At 30.5% G+C, this 13,391-nt stretch overlaps 1 protein-coding gene across 3 annotated transcripts in view; it reads left to right on the forward strand.

Moving 5' to 3' along the window:
• Nucleotides 1-13,391, forward strand: part of SI (sucrase-isomaltase) — a 140,663-nt gene that overhangs the window by 33,892 nt on the left and 93,380 nt on the right. For all 3 annotated transcript variants that reach the window (XM_066241417.1, XM_066241420.1, XM_066241419.1), the window contains 7 exons: nucleotides 364-476; nucleotides 2,977-3,102; nucleotides 4,664-4,795; nucleotides 5,380-5,499; nucleotides 7,150-7,263; nucleotides 10,082-10,166; nucleotides 11,785-11,902. In XM_066241417.1, the coding sequence (XP_066097514.1) occupies nucleotides 364-476; nucleotides 2,977-3,102; nucleotides 4,664-4,795; nucleotides 5,380-5,499; nucleotides 7,150-7,263; nucleotides 10,082-10,166; nucleotides 11,785-11,902 (808 nt within the window). The remainder of the gene's footprint in view (nucleotides 1-363; nucleotides 477-2,976; nucleotides 3,103-4,663; nucleotides 4,796-5,379; nucleotides 5,500-7,149; nucleotides 7,264-10,081; nucleotides 10,167-11,784; nucleotides 11,903-13,391) is intronic.

Raw genomic sequence — 13,391 nt, forward strand, 5'->3', positions numbered from 1 at the left:
ATGATTTTTCAGAGAATCTTTAATTGATATAACTACTTGAAATGCAATTTCAGAAAGAATTTTGTTGTTGTTGTTGTAAAAGGACTGGCCATCTTTTCTTTGCTATACAATTTCTAGGGGACTTTGGCCAGAATCTTTACAAGAGACTATCTCAGATAGCTTATCATAAACCTTCCAACATGGTGGCGTTCTAATTTTTCCCTCTATTCATCCTATTCTTCATATTTTATTTCTTAATAATTATTTTAAAATGGTATAAAATTTGTGGTTAACAAAAAATGACTTGAACTAGATACTATAATTATTTTATCACTATTTACCGTTTTACTATTTAGATATATTTTCTCAATTTTTATTTTGTAGAGGTTTTCATCCAGCCTACTCCTATTGTAACTTACAGAATTACTGGTGGCATTTTGGACTTTTACGTCTTTCTAGGTGATACACCAGAACAAGTAGTTCAACAGTATTTAGAGGTATGTTTTAGGTCTGTATTATAAAATTCTTTTTTACAATGTATATATTTTTTCATACATGTCCACATATTTAAATGACTTTAGGTATCTAGAAACTGATAGTTAAATATATTTTTAAGTCTTACCATTTTACAGATATGAATAAGTGGTTTTTTGTTGTTGTTTTCTATAGGGTGAAGCCTATGTATCCTTAAATACCTATATTTCTCATATTAAATTCTTACTTCTAGGCAGTTAAGTTTAGGAATTGAATTTCTTTGTGAGGAAGTATTTTCAGTCCTCAAGTTCATGGTGGCTGTGCAGCTTGTGCACACTTGTGATGAAACCCTAGAGACAGCCAGGTCAGGAGGAAGGCTAATGCAGCTTGCTGTTAATTCATAGCACACAGACTCGAGGAAAATGACTCTCACGTTCACGTTTAGAAGGAAAGATTTTGAAATACTGTCTTAAGTCTTATGTCTTAAGGTTACTCTCTCAGCAACTCTCACTTAAACCTAGTAAACAGTATCCTAGTGTACCTGAACCTAAGAGAGACGTCAGGGAGGTGAGAAATTAGGGCTTACTTCAAGCTTAATTTTGAAAGTTTTTTCTTTGTAACTTTTCTCCTGTGGCATATAGAATTCTTAGTGTTTACATAGAAAAAATAAATCATTTTTATTAGTACATGATTTAAGAATCATGCCTATCTTGAAAGTCTTGTCCTATTGATTAGGTTTTAAATAGAATTCTCATTTCCTAAGATAACTTTAATGAGAAAGTAATTATTATAAAAAAATTTAGTAAGAATCCAAAAACCTAAATTAAGAGTAGCTAAGATTATGAACAATTGAATAATTTATAATGCTTAACAGTTCCCAAATTTTTGTTTATAAATGTGAATTTTAGAAAACAACAAAAAGGTTACAGTCTCTGTTATATGAAATCATAATTGTAGTGCTAGGCTGGCCTATATATAGACATTGTATATGGTTAGCACACTATCAAAAAAGAAGAAAAAGAAAGCATATTTTTAAAGGAATTTGACATTTTATTTTTGAAATATTGGTTGGGATAGCTGTTTATTACATGTTGAGTAAAGCAGTAGTTGAGTCTGAGTCATGTTTGACATGTGAATGAAGCATGCAATTAGTAGTTCACTTGCTTACATCATTTTATAGGTAGAGTTGCAGAGAATTGAATTTAAGTGGTAATATAAAAGACTGGTATAGAATGTAGCATTGTTAATCACTGCTGCATTTAAATAAGACTCAAATTATGTGGAGAGCAGACAAAAGAAATTTTGTGTTTTTTTTGAGGAAAAACAGTTCTCTTTGTATAAACTAACTTATTAGTGGGTTCAATATCTTTAAGTTTAAAACAATTCATTTAAATATCAAGATAGTTTTATATTTTTAAAAATATATATACATATAACACAAAAAATGAATAATATTCAAATAACATATAATAAATATTTCATAAGTTATGTCATATATGTAATACACAAACTGAGGAAAAAATTCAATCACATGTGAACATCTTAAATAAATTTTGTGAAACATTAAGATGTTCATTAATATACTAATTTTTCCAGTTTTATTTAATAAATTATTTTAAAAATAAATTTAAGTCTTAAATGAAATAGAATACAATTACCCAATATGAATAAAAAAAATCCATAGTAGTAATTAGACATACATGATGATGTTATAGAATACACACACAGACACACATATAAACAACCTAAAACAAAGAACATCTATCACATAAAATAAAATTATTTGTCTTAATGAAACCTAATACTCAATTTTTAGTAAAAGAAATAATATCAGTTACACCTATATTTCCATGTGCAGTCATGTCCTCTGTTGTCATGAGCACGGATACTCTGTTGTGAACATATGCTGATCCTGCTTGGGCCACTGAGGCATTGGGAGAAGAGGCTTCATTTAGCTCCAGGGGGAGAAAGAAGCTAAGACCTAAATGTAAATGAGACAAATACCTTATAAAATAATTGAGGACCTTTTATAACATATGTTTTATTACCATTTTTGAAAACTAAGAGAAAAATAGGTGTCAAAATGTAAGGTAATAGCAAGAGTATACATTTAAACATTTTTTTTCTTAAACAACCATTCATTCATTCATTCATTCATTTTGTTACTAAAGAAAGAAGTGTGGTCAATTTTTTTTCTTATTTTTTGATGTTATTCATTTAATTTTTTTTAATTTTCCATGCTTAGCAAAATATATCTTTACAAATGCTACTTTCTTAAGTTGTAACTTTCTAATTTTTCAACACAAAATAAATAAAAAAGTTATGAAACCAATTTTTAAGTGTTTTAGAACAAAATTCTAACAGAACATCTAGGGCTCATTTAAAAATGCAAGTCATTGAATATTTGTTTTAAATATGTAGTTAAACTTAAATAAATCCTAGAGACATAATAAAGTAAGAAGTATGTTAATATTAGGTTCTAAAGCTCTTATTAAAACTAATTAAGTGTTCATTTACTTTAAGCTTATTGGAAGACCAGCAATGCCAGTATATTGGAGTCTTGGATTCCAACTAAGTCGCTGGAATTATAAATCGCTTGATGTAGTGAAAGAAGTGGTAAAAAGAAATCGGGAAGCTGGCATACCATTCGTAAGTGGGATAAATGTTGGGACTGTATACCAAGTTAAATACTGTCACATAATAATAAATGTAGAAAATTTTCAGCATTATTATATATTATGCTGCTTTTTAATGATTATATACATTTTATGACCATACATAATGCCCAAATCTATGTGAAATTTTGAGAACTTATTATGAGTTATACTATTAGAGAACACTTGTTTAACTGTGAACAAAATCATATTTTGTTTTTGAAGCTTAAATATTTTAAATTTCAAAGTAGTCTTTATTTTTTATAACATATATTTTAATATATTAAAAACAATGCATTTTATGTATAGTGTAAGTTTTTGTATTTTATACAGTTAATCACATTATATCATAATACAAGGGGTCTTTGGGATATGACACAGTTCCATTCCTACAACAGTGTTGTAACCCAAATTTTGGCATAAGTTGAAACACACCCTAAGGCCCCAGTCTATCAGCTCAGCAAAAGAGCATTGGCCCAGCATGTGGAAGTCCTGGGTTCGATTCCTGGCCAGGGCACATAGGAGAAGTGCCCATCTGCTTCTCCACCTTTCCCCCTCTCCTTTCTCTCTATCTCTCTCTTCTCCTCCTGCAGCCAAGGCTCCATTGGAGCAAAGTTGGCCCAGGCACTGAGGATGGCTCCTGGGCCTCAACCTCAGGTGCTAGAATGGCTCTAGCCACAGCCAAGCAAAGCCCCAGATGGGCAGTGCATAGCCCCCTTGTGGGCATGCTGGGTGGATCTTGGTCCAGCCCATGAAGTCTGTCTGTCTGCCTCCCCATTTCTCACTTCAGAAAAACACACACAAAAACCCCCAAAACCCTAGAGTAAGTCAATTACTGATCCTAACACAGTCATAAAACCATAATCTAGAATATAAATATACAACTAAGCCACATAAAAAGAAAATTACATAAATATAATGTACTGTACACTCTACTGTAGTAACAGAAAAAATGACCAAAAAGTAAGTATAAAAAAATTCCTTACCTTTATTCCTGTGGTTGGCTTGCATACTGGAAAGGACATTGTAAGATGGGAGAGAGTGACCTATTGGGAGGAGGAAGCTGGAGAGGCAGGAGAACCTACAGAAGGTGCTGGAGATACTGTATTATAGGGGCTGATTCTTTTAAATGCTAAGCATTACTGTGTACTTTTCTCCAAGCACAACCAAACTAGTACACCCACATAGTCTGTAAGTATGATGCTAATGGTGTAAACCAAAACACTCATGTCTCAATTTTTTAAAATTTTTGTGGGAGTGAGCATCAAAAACTTGAAACATTATATGTTGAGACTGTCAAGCCAAGGACCCCCTGTACATCACCAATTATCATCACTAAGTCAAATGTAAATAATCATAAAGCTTTAGTACTTTAGAATTAGAAAAGTTAGTTTTATAAAATATATCATTTCCTCTTTCGTGAAATAAAAGGAAATCTAAGTTTATTTATTTTTCAGTAATTATATTTATACTACAAATTTATTGGATTTAAAGGTTGAAATGATTACAGAGTTATTTCAGTACTACTTATTGATACATACTTTGTTACTTTTTAGGATACACAGGTCAATGACATTGACTACATGGAGAACAAGAAAGACTTTACTTATGATAAAGTTGCATTCAGAGGGCTCCCAGAATTTGTTAAAGATTTACATGATCATGGACAGAAATATGTCATCATCTTGGTAATGACTAATTATATATTATCACAATTTTACTATTTATACTTTTGTCAGTTATAGATTTTCTATAGTTTATTTTCTCTATTATTGTGTTTGTGCCACTGAGTCAGCTCTGACTACCAACAACCCTATGAATGAGTGATGTCTGCAAGTCTTTTCTTCAACAGTCTTGCTCAGCTCATGTAGACTCAAGCTTACAGCTTCTTTCATGAAGTCAATTCATCTCATATTTGGTCTTCCTCTTTTACTTCTGCTTTCTATATCCCCGGCATTATTGTCTTTCCCAAAGATCCCTGACTGGCAGTAGGACAGCATCAATTTTGTCATTTTTGCCAACAACAATGTTTTAAGCTAAATTAGCTCTAAGATCCTCTTGTTTGTATGTCTGGTGATTCAGGGGATGCACTGAGCAACCCTTCAATACCTTATTTCAAATGAATCATTTTTTTCTATTAGTCTTTTTTCACTGTCCAACTTTTACATACATACATAGTGTTTAGGAAAATGAAGGTATAGATTTGATTAGCCTTGGTCTATAATGACATGTGTTTGCTCTTAGTGATCTTTCCTAATTCTTCTGCTATTAGGATCCTGGAATTGCCATAAGTAAACGTGCCAATGGAGCACCATATGAGACCTATGAGAGGGGGAATGCCCAGCATGTGTGGGTAAATGAGTCAGATGGGATTACAACAATTATTGGAGAGGTAAACTATAATAATTATTAAAACTGTGTTGCTCAGATTTTCTATTGTGTATTGTCAAAAATTTTGTATTGTCTATTGTGTATTGTCAAAATTTTGTGTGTGTGCATGTGTGTATATTCATTTTCAAATCTGGACTTGATATTTTAACTTTAGAAAAATTTTCGACAGAAGAAATATCTCACTACTTTTTAAAAAAAAATTTGTTAGGAGACAGATCATGTTTAGTGCTATAAATAATGGAAACTAAAGATAGCATAATATGATAAAAAATTAGATTAGTACAAAATCTTGATAATTTTATGTAAAATATGCATATATAAATTGAGTATTTATATGTTGTGTATTAAATCTTATAGTTCATATTTAATCCTCACAATAAAATAAAATAGTTTTGATTAAAATAGAAAATTTGAATTAATGAAAACATGTTTATCATAGCATTATTTAAAATACTGAAGAATATACTGGTCATCACTTTTTATGCCAAGGAGTATCTTAACCATCACTTTTTATCTCATTTATCACAGTTAAAATTTTTGTTAAAAATCTTTTTTAATTAATTATGAGTTCCACCAGAAAACAAAATTGAATTTCTTCCCTATAAATTAGTGCATATATAAATTGAGTACTTATATGCTATGTGTTTTATGTTTTACATTTAATCCTTACAATGAAATAATGAGGTAGCCATGATTAAACATATTAATTTATAGGTAAAAAAGTGAATATGAGAAAGGTAAATTTCCTACTTATAATGTTTACTAACAAGTCACAGACTATATTTTGTAAGATCTGCTTTGTTGGAAATGGGCAGATCAGAAATGGGCATATATGTTCTATATCATAATTTGGATGTAGAACAATATTATCTAACTCAATTTATTTGGAGTTGAATTCATCTTGCCTAATGTCACTATTTTAAGTAATATGTAAAATAATTTAAATAAACATTGATCATAAAGAGGCAGCATAATGTGTATGTTGTTTAATAGAATGGACTGTGATAAGAGAGTGTCTGTTTTGAATTTTTTCTGGGCCACTTCTTAGTGGAATGACCTCGATCAACTTATTTAACTTCTCTGTTCATCACTTCTTTCATCTATAAAATGGTACTATTAATTATAGTACCTACCTCATCTGTAAAATGATGATAGAAATAGTAGTTATCTCTTAAAGTTCTAGTGAAGAATAAAAAGGTTAACAGTAATAAAAAATGGTTGAAACATTGTCTAGCACATAAATGCCATGTAGGCATTTGTTAAATTAAACACACATATTATGAGTTTTTCACTTGAATTTTTTGAATGTGGTTGTCTCTGATAGTGAACTAATAATACACTTTCTTTTATCAGACAATAAATATAGCATATGTTTTCTTGTTTTATAACCTAACATACTAGGATAATAAGAATTAAATTAAGTTGTGGGAAAAATAACAGCCTCATTACATGTCTTCTATTTTTCCTACTAAAATACTTCATATTCTCACTCTTTAACTAGTCTCTCTTAAATGTATTTTAAAGTAGGCATGAGATTCTTGTAAATATAGATAATGCTTAGATCACATATACCTAAAAAGTACATTATAAATTTAAAGTTCTTTTTTACTTAATTAGAGTTCATATATATATGAATGATCTATTCTTCTAGGTATGGCCAGGGTTATCAGTGTACCCTGATTTCACTAATCCAAACTGCATAGAGTGGTGGGCAAATGAATGCAAAATTTTTCATCAAGAAGTGGAATATGATGGACTTTGGATTGTAAGTAACTATTGTAAACTAGCAATTTTGGAAAATAAAAGTAGAATTATTTTTTTCCATTCAATAGTTATTAAATTGACAAGATATGTTTTGTATTGTGCAAAATTAAAAGCTCTTATAATATTTTTCTTAATGTGTTCATTATTCACTTAATCATTATTTTAGTTATTCCCTTATTTATTTATTTAAACAATTGTTTAGTTAACAAGTCTTTATTTTTCACCATCAATATACCAGGAAGGTTGTGAGGAATACAAAAATTGCAAAATTATGCTTTCTGCTGACAACATGGAATTGAGTAAAAGGTTAAGCCTAATCTTTAGAATTTCAATAAAGGAAATAGAATGAAATGAAAAAACTTTAGTTAAGTGACAAAAAAATCAGTGAACTCATGATGATAATACTTAGTTGCTGGTAGTGTAACTGAAAAATGAAATGCAGATTCAGTTTTGAGCTGCAACGAAAGTCAAAATCATGACAAGTTATGGTGCAAAAGGAAAGAGGTTTATGCAGGTGTTGAGATCTGGGAGAATGGTGGACTTTTATCTCAAAGACTATATATCTTCTTTTTGCTCAAGCCCATGGTTCTTATAGAGATAGGGAGGAGAGGGCTTTTATCCCTATCCAATAATCTTGTTAACTTTTGGAGTGCTGGGGCCCAATTCATTTATATTTCTAGCTTTTGGTGGTACTTGGTGTAAGAACCCCTTCAAAATCTTAGTCGATGGCGGAGCCTCGACCTGTTCTCCTTTATTGTCTATGATAACCATAGAAATAGTAAAAAGTACACTCTGTTCTTGAGTTTTGTGTTCAATTCTAACTCTAATTTTGATTGTATTAATTAATTTAAATAAAATATTTTGTTATTCCTTTTTTATTCTCTTGCTTAAGAAACAATTTAAGTTTATTAGACTGGAGTTAGGAGTACAAATTTCACTTTACAAATAGTGAAAGAAGCTGGTTGTACTGTAGAAAGAGAGTATACTCTATTTTCTACATTATCTCAAGAGAGAAATAAATAACCCATCTTAAAAAAGATGCAGGGGATGGGAAGAGGAAAAGCATGTGAGAAAGGAAGAGTTATTCTGATGTTAGTATAGAAGCATTTTGATTAATGTTTAAAAAACACGCACACACACAATACAGCATGATAATGATTTTTCAAATGTCACTGAATTCACTGACTTAATTATACTTTGATTTAACAGTGCAAAGCTCTTACTGTAATAATTGCTACATGTTACTGCTAAGTTCTTTCTTTAATCTTTTCATTTTCTTTAGATAACTTTTTTTCTGATAAAATGAATATACAGTAAAAATAATGTCATTTAAATAAATTTTAATTTTTTGTCAAATGTAAGAACAGTTTGATAATTTAGTAGATATCTATTTTAGAGCCCATGTTAATAATTTTTTAATTTTAAGTTTAAATATTACAATTATTTTGAAAAATTATGAGAAATAGATTGTCATAAAAAAATTAAATGTAATTTTAGTAAAATAACCCTAATATGTACATTATAATAACCACATAACTCTCTTTATTTTTGCCTATTAAATATATTTTGGAAATAAAAACAATTACTTTTAAAATCTATATAACAATAATAATTTATTATTTGAGCATCCTTAATTTCTCATATTATTTCCATCTGACAATGATGTGAACATGAGAAGAAAAGAGTAATAAAGAGAACAAACTTCTGAGAAAAACAAAATTAATAAAAGACTTGACTGAGTATAATGCCTTTATAAGAGCCAAGACAACATAAATGTGAGAGATATGGCTCAAAAATGAACAAGGTGGGGCAAAAATAGGTTACAGTTGTGTGTATGTGAAACACAGAGTTTATTCTTGTATTACTGTTATTAATTATTGTATTATTTTCAATACAAACAACTGTAAACCTACTTTTGCCCAACTCTGTTTGAAAGTCCTTCACAATTAACAGAGAAGGAAAAATTAGTATGTGTTTCTTGTGCATGTGTGGTGTGGTGTATGACTTTATATCTCTTGTATTTTTTAGTCCAAAGACTTGACTTCACTGGTGTGGTTATAAATCTAGTAAGTGTCAGGATAAGTTTGGAGCCTAGTTTACATAGCACTAGTGTCACTAAACATAACACCTCACACCTCTGTCTTCAAGAGATGTTTAGGTCACTGCTTCTCTTAATGTGGTCTCCAAGACCTACGGTTCCCAGATACTCTTCTGGGGATTCAGTAAAGTCATAACTATTTTTATTGTGATACTAAAATATTATTTGTCTTATTTCAATTTTCTCTTATGGGAATGTCTGAGTTGTGAGCTAGACAAAGAGGGTCATGCCTGGTTAATACTAATGTACATGTTTGAAACTAGATAAATGGCAGGTGAAATGAATAAACTATGATGAATAAATGAATATGCTAAAAATATGTATAATGATAAACTCAGTGTGAAAAGAATGATACAACTATTTAGAAAAGACAGCGGCTTAGTATTTGTAATTAATGTTTTAAATGTATAGTTAAAAATAAGTAAATGAAATACATTTTGCCTATATATAATATCTCAATCTGAGATACCTCTGATATCTGTTAACTATATGCATGTAAAAGCAAGTAATATCATTTTCTCAGTATAATGACTTGTTCATACACAGAATAGAATCATGTAGCAAGTTTATTTTTAGATTGGTATCTCATATTTGTCTTCTAAGAGTAATTCAATATCATGTTCGCTATAGATATGAAAAATTGCAAAAAACTAGAAAATTTATGTTTATACTATATGATTTATAATTAATCAATTCTGTTCTTCATTTTATACTTATTCAGGACATGAATGAAGTTTCCAGTTTTGTTCAAGGTTCAACAAAAGGATGCCATAACAACAAACTGAATTATCCACCTTTTACACCAGGTAAATTTTATTTGGTTACCTACTTACCATTAACTATTGAATGGTAAATTTTAGCCTATATTTCAAAATTTCAAGGGTTGATATTGTGTTGAATCCTGAAATCAATAGTTTTGTTTGTTTTATTTTTGGCCAAAATATTTATGATTGAGAAATAAAGAATGATTTTAAAATTTGCAATAGCACATTGATTTATTTTTATTTACCAGTGGTTAAATAGATAAAAAGAAACAATTTTGCTTGACATCATAATTTAGGTACCACACTTTTTTTTATAAGTGCTTTACTGTAAGTCTGTGCAGTTATTATTATGTTCCTTATGTGAGTAATTACATCTCACATATATTAAAAACATGTTTTATTCTGTTTGTTTGTTTTTTTGTGACAGAGACAGAGAGACAGATAGGAACAGAAAGACAGGAAGGGAGAGAGATAAGAAGCATCAATTCTTTGTTGTGGCACCTTAGTTGTTCATTGATTGCTTTCTCATATGTGCCTTGACCAGGGGGCTACAGCAGTGTGAGTGACCCCTTGCTCAAGCCAGCGACTTTGGGTTCAAGCTGGTGAGCTCTGCTCAAACCAGATAAGTCCACACTCAAGCAGGCTACCACAGATTTTGAACCTGGGTCCTCTGTGTCCCAGTCTGACACTCTATCCATTGTGCCACTGACTGATCAGGCTAAAAAAACATGTGTTTATTTATTTTTTACAGAGATAGAGAGAGAGTCAGAGAGAGGGATAGATAGGGACAGACAGACAGGAATGAAGAGAGATGAGAAGCATCAATCATCAGTTTTTCGTTGTGGCACTTTTTTAGTTGTTCATTGATTGCTTTCTCATATGTGCCTTGACTGTGAAGCTACAGCAGAGCTAGTGACACCTTGCTCAAGCCAGCGACCTTGGGTCCAAGCTGGTGAGCTATGCTCAAACCAGATGAGCCTGTGCTCAAGTTGGCGACCTCAGGGTCTCGAACCTGAGTCCTTCTACATCCCAGTCCGATGCTTTATCCACTGTGCCACTGCCTGGTCAGGCAAAAAACATATATTTTAAATCATTAAATGTGGGTAAAATAAATAATCAAAGAAAAAGATATGCTCTTAGAGGAATGAATTGCTACATAGCCATCTGAAGAAATATAACAATAATTATTGCAACATCATAAATGCCTAAAAAATAAACAGTATAAAATTGAAAAACAAAGACTTAAATTGTTTGTAATTGTGAACAGACTTACATGTATAGAATTAAATCATATTTAAGTAAATTATTTTACTATAAAGTTTAAAAATGAATCTATAGTTATTTGATATATAATAGATGTGTTAATTTTCATATATGTTAAATATTATTTTTTCTTTTGATTTATTTAGTAATGAAATTAATAAATAAAAAAAGCAGAGTATTCAATACTGAAAGTGCAAGTCTAATGGTTAATCACCAGGAGTGGCATGTGCAGACTTAGTTGGAACTTAGCTTAAATTCTCATCTTTTTTTAAAAACTGAGAATGGTATTACATAACATTATTTAAGGATTATAAAATTCAAAATAGAAAAAATATGTTATTATTAAGATTAAAATGGCAAAGAATTAAAAAAATGCTTCTTACATCTTTTCCCCAAGATATACTTGACAAACTCATGTATTCCAAAACAATTTGCATGGATGCTGTGCAGAGCTGGGGGAAACAGTATGATGTTCACAGTCTCTATGGGTACAGCATGGCTATAGCTACAGAGAAGTAAGTGCATTTTCATTCAGAAAGTTTGTTCATATTTACTGTTTGGAATATTGATAATTACTAACAGAGGAAAAAATAGCAAGACTAAGGAAGATAATATTTCTTGACCAGGCTGTGCCACAGTGGTTAGAGCATCAGACTGGAACGCGGAGGACCCAGGTGCGAAACCCCAAGGTCCCTGGCTTGAGAGGGGGGTCATTCGGCTTCAGCACAGGCTCACCAGCTTGATGAAGGGGTTGCTGGCTTTAGCATGGGATCATAAACATGACCCCATGGTTGCTGGCTTGAGCTCAAGGTTGCTGGTTTGATCAAGGAGTCACATGCTCTGCTGTAGCCTCCCCACCCCACCCCATCAACGTACATGTGAGAAAGCAGTCAAGTGTCAAGCACTAAGGTGCTGCAACAAAGAATTGATGCCTCTCATCGCTCTCCCTTCCTGTCTGTCTGTCTCTATCTGTCCTTCTCTCTGACTATCTCTTTCTCTTTCAAAAAAATAAAAGATAATAATTTCATGATTAAAATTAGTATATTAAAAGCATAATTTATTGTATTATTATTCATGAATTTGGAACTTATTATCAAGAATAACATGGTGTGTGTATTTAACTAAACTTTTTTTTAATATATAGGTTTAAATTATCTTTCAAATTTTTTATTGAGTTTGCTATCTCTGAATATATTTATGTTCTAAACATAAACTTCACAACTGACCTGGAAGAATGGTCTTTGTAGATCAAATTTTTAACTATTTTATAAAAACAGAGTATCAATTAAACTGTAATGTTTGGTGTAATATCTCCTAAAGCTACTTTGTAATGCAATGTGTTACTTGTGTATAAAAAATAACATGATATAAAATAAAGGAAGGGGACAATCTTTAGTATATTGCCTACTATTTTCAAATCATTATATAAAGACATATAATATGTCAATAAAATTCAGATCCAATAATCAATAAATTTTTAATTTTTATATTATAAACAACTACAGTTTAGTTTTAATTTATACTCTATCTGGTCCAAAATCATTCCATGATATCAACATTTTTATATACTGTCTTCACAGTGTTTTATTACTTCATTTTTTAAACTCAGGAGAACACTATATATCACATTATATAAACAAGTAATTTGTAGAAAAACAACAACACTAAACTTCAATATTATAGAGTAATAATACAAATGAATCACCTGAGAAAACTATTATGTTTTTACTAAGATAGTCTGGCTAGTTTTATACACTGAATTAAAATTTTATATCTATCTTTTATCAATTTCCATTTATGAAAAAAATTATCAATAATACTTAGGTACCAATTGAGATAAGATGAATAATCCCAGCAGTTATGGATGCTGAACTTTTAGAAACAAACGAAATAAAACACTTCTATATGAGTACATTTTATCCCAATGCTTTTGCTGATATTTCAAAATGCAAACACTAATATGTAATTAGAATCATTGAACTTTAACCCAATACAAAAATGTGT

Source organism: Saccopteryx bilineata, chromosome 8, assembly GCF_036850765.1.
Source record: "Saccopteryx bilineata isolate mSacBil1 chromosome 8, mSacBil1_pri_phased_curated, whole genome shotgun sequence".
Lineage (NCBI taxonomy): Eukaryota > Metazoa > Chordata > Mammalia > Chiroptera > Emballonuridae > Saccopteryx > Saccopteryx bilineata.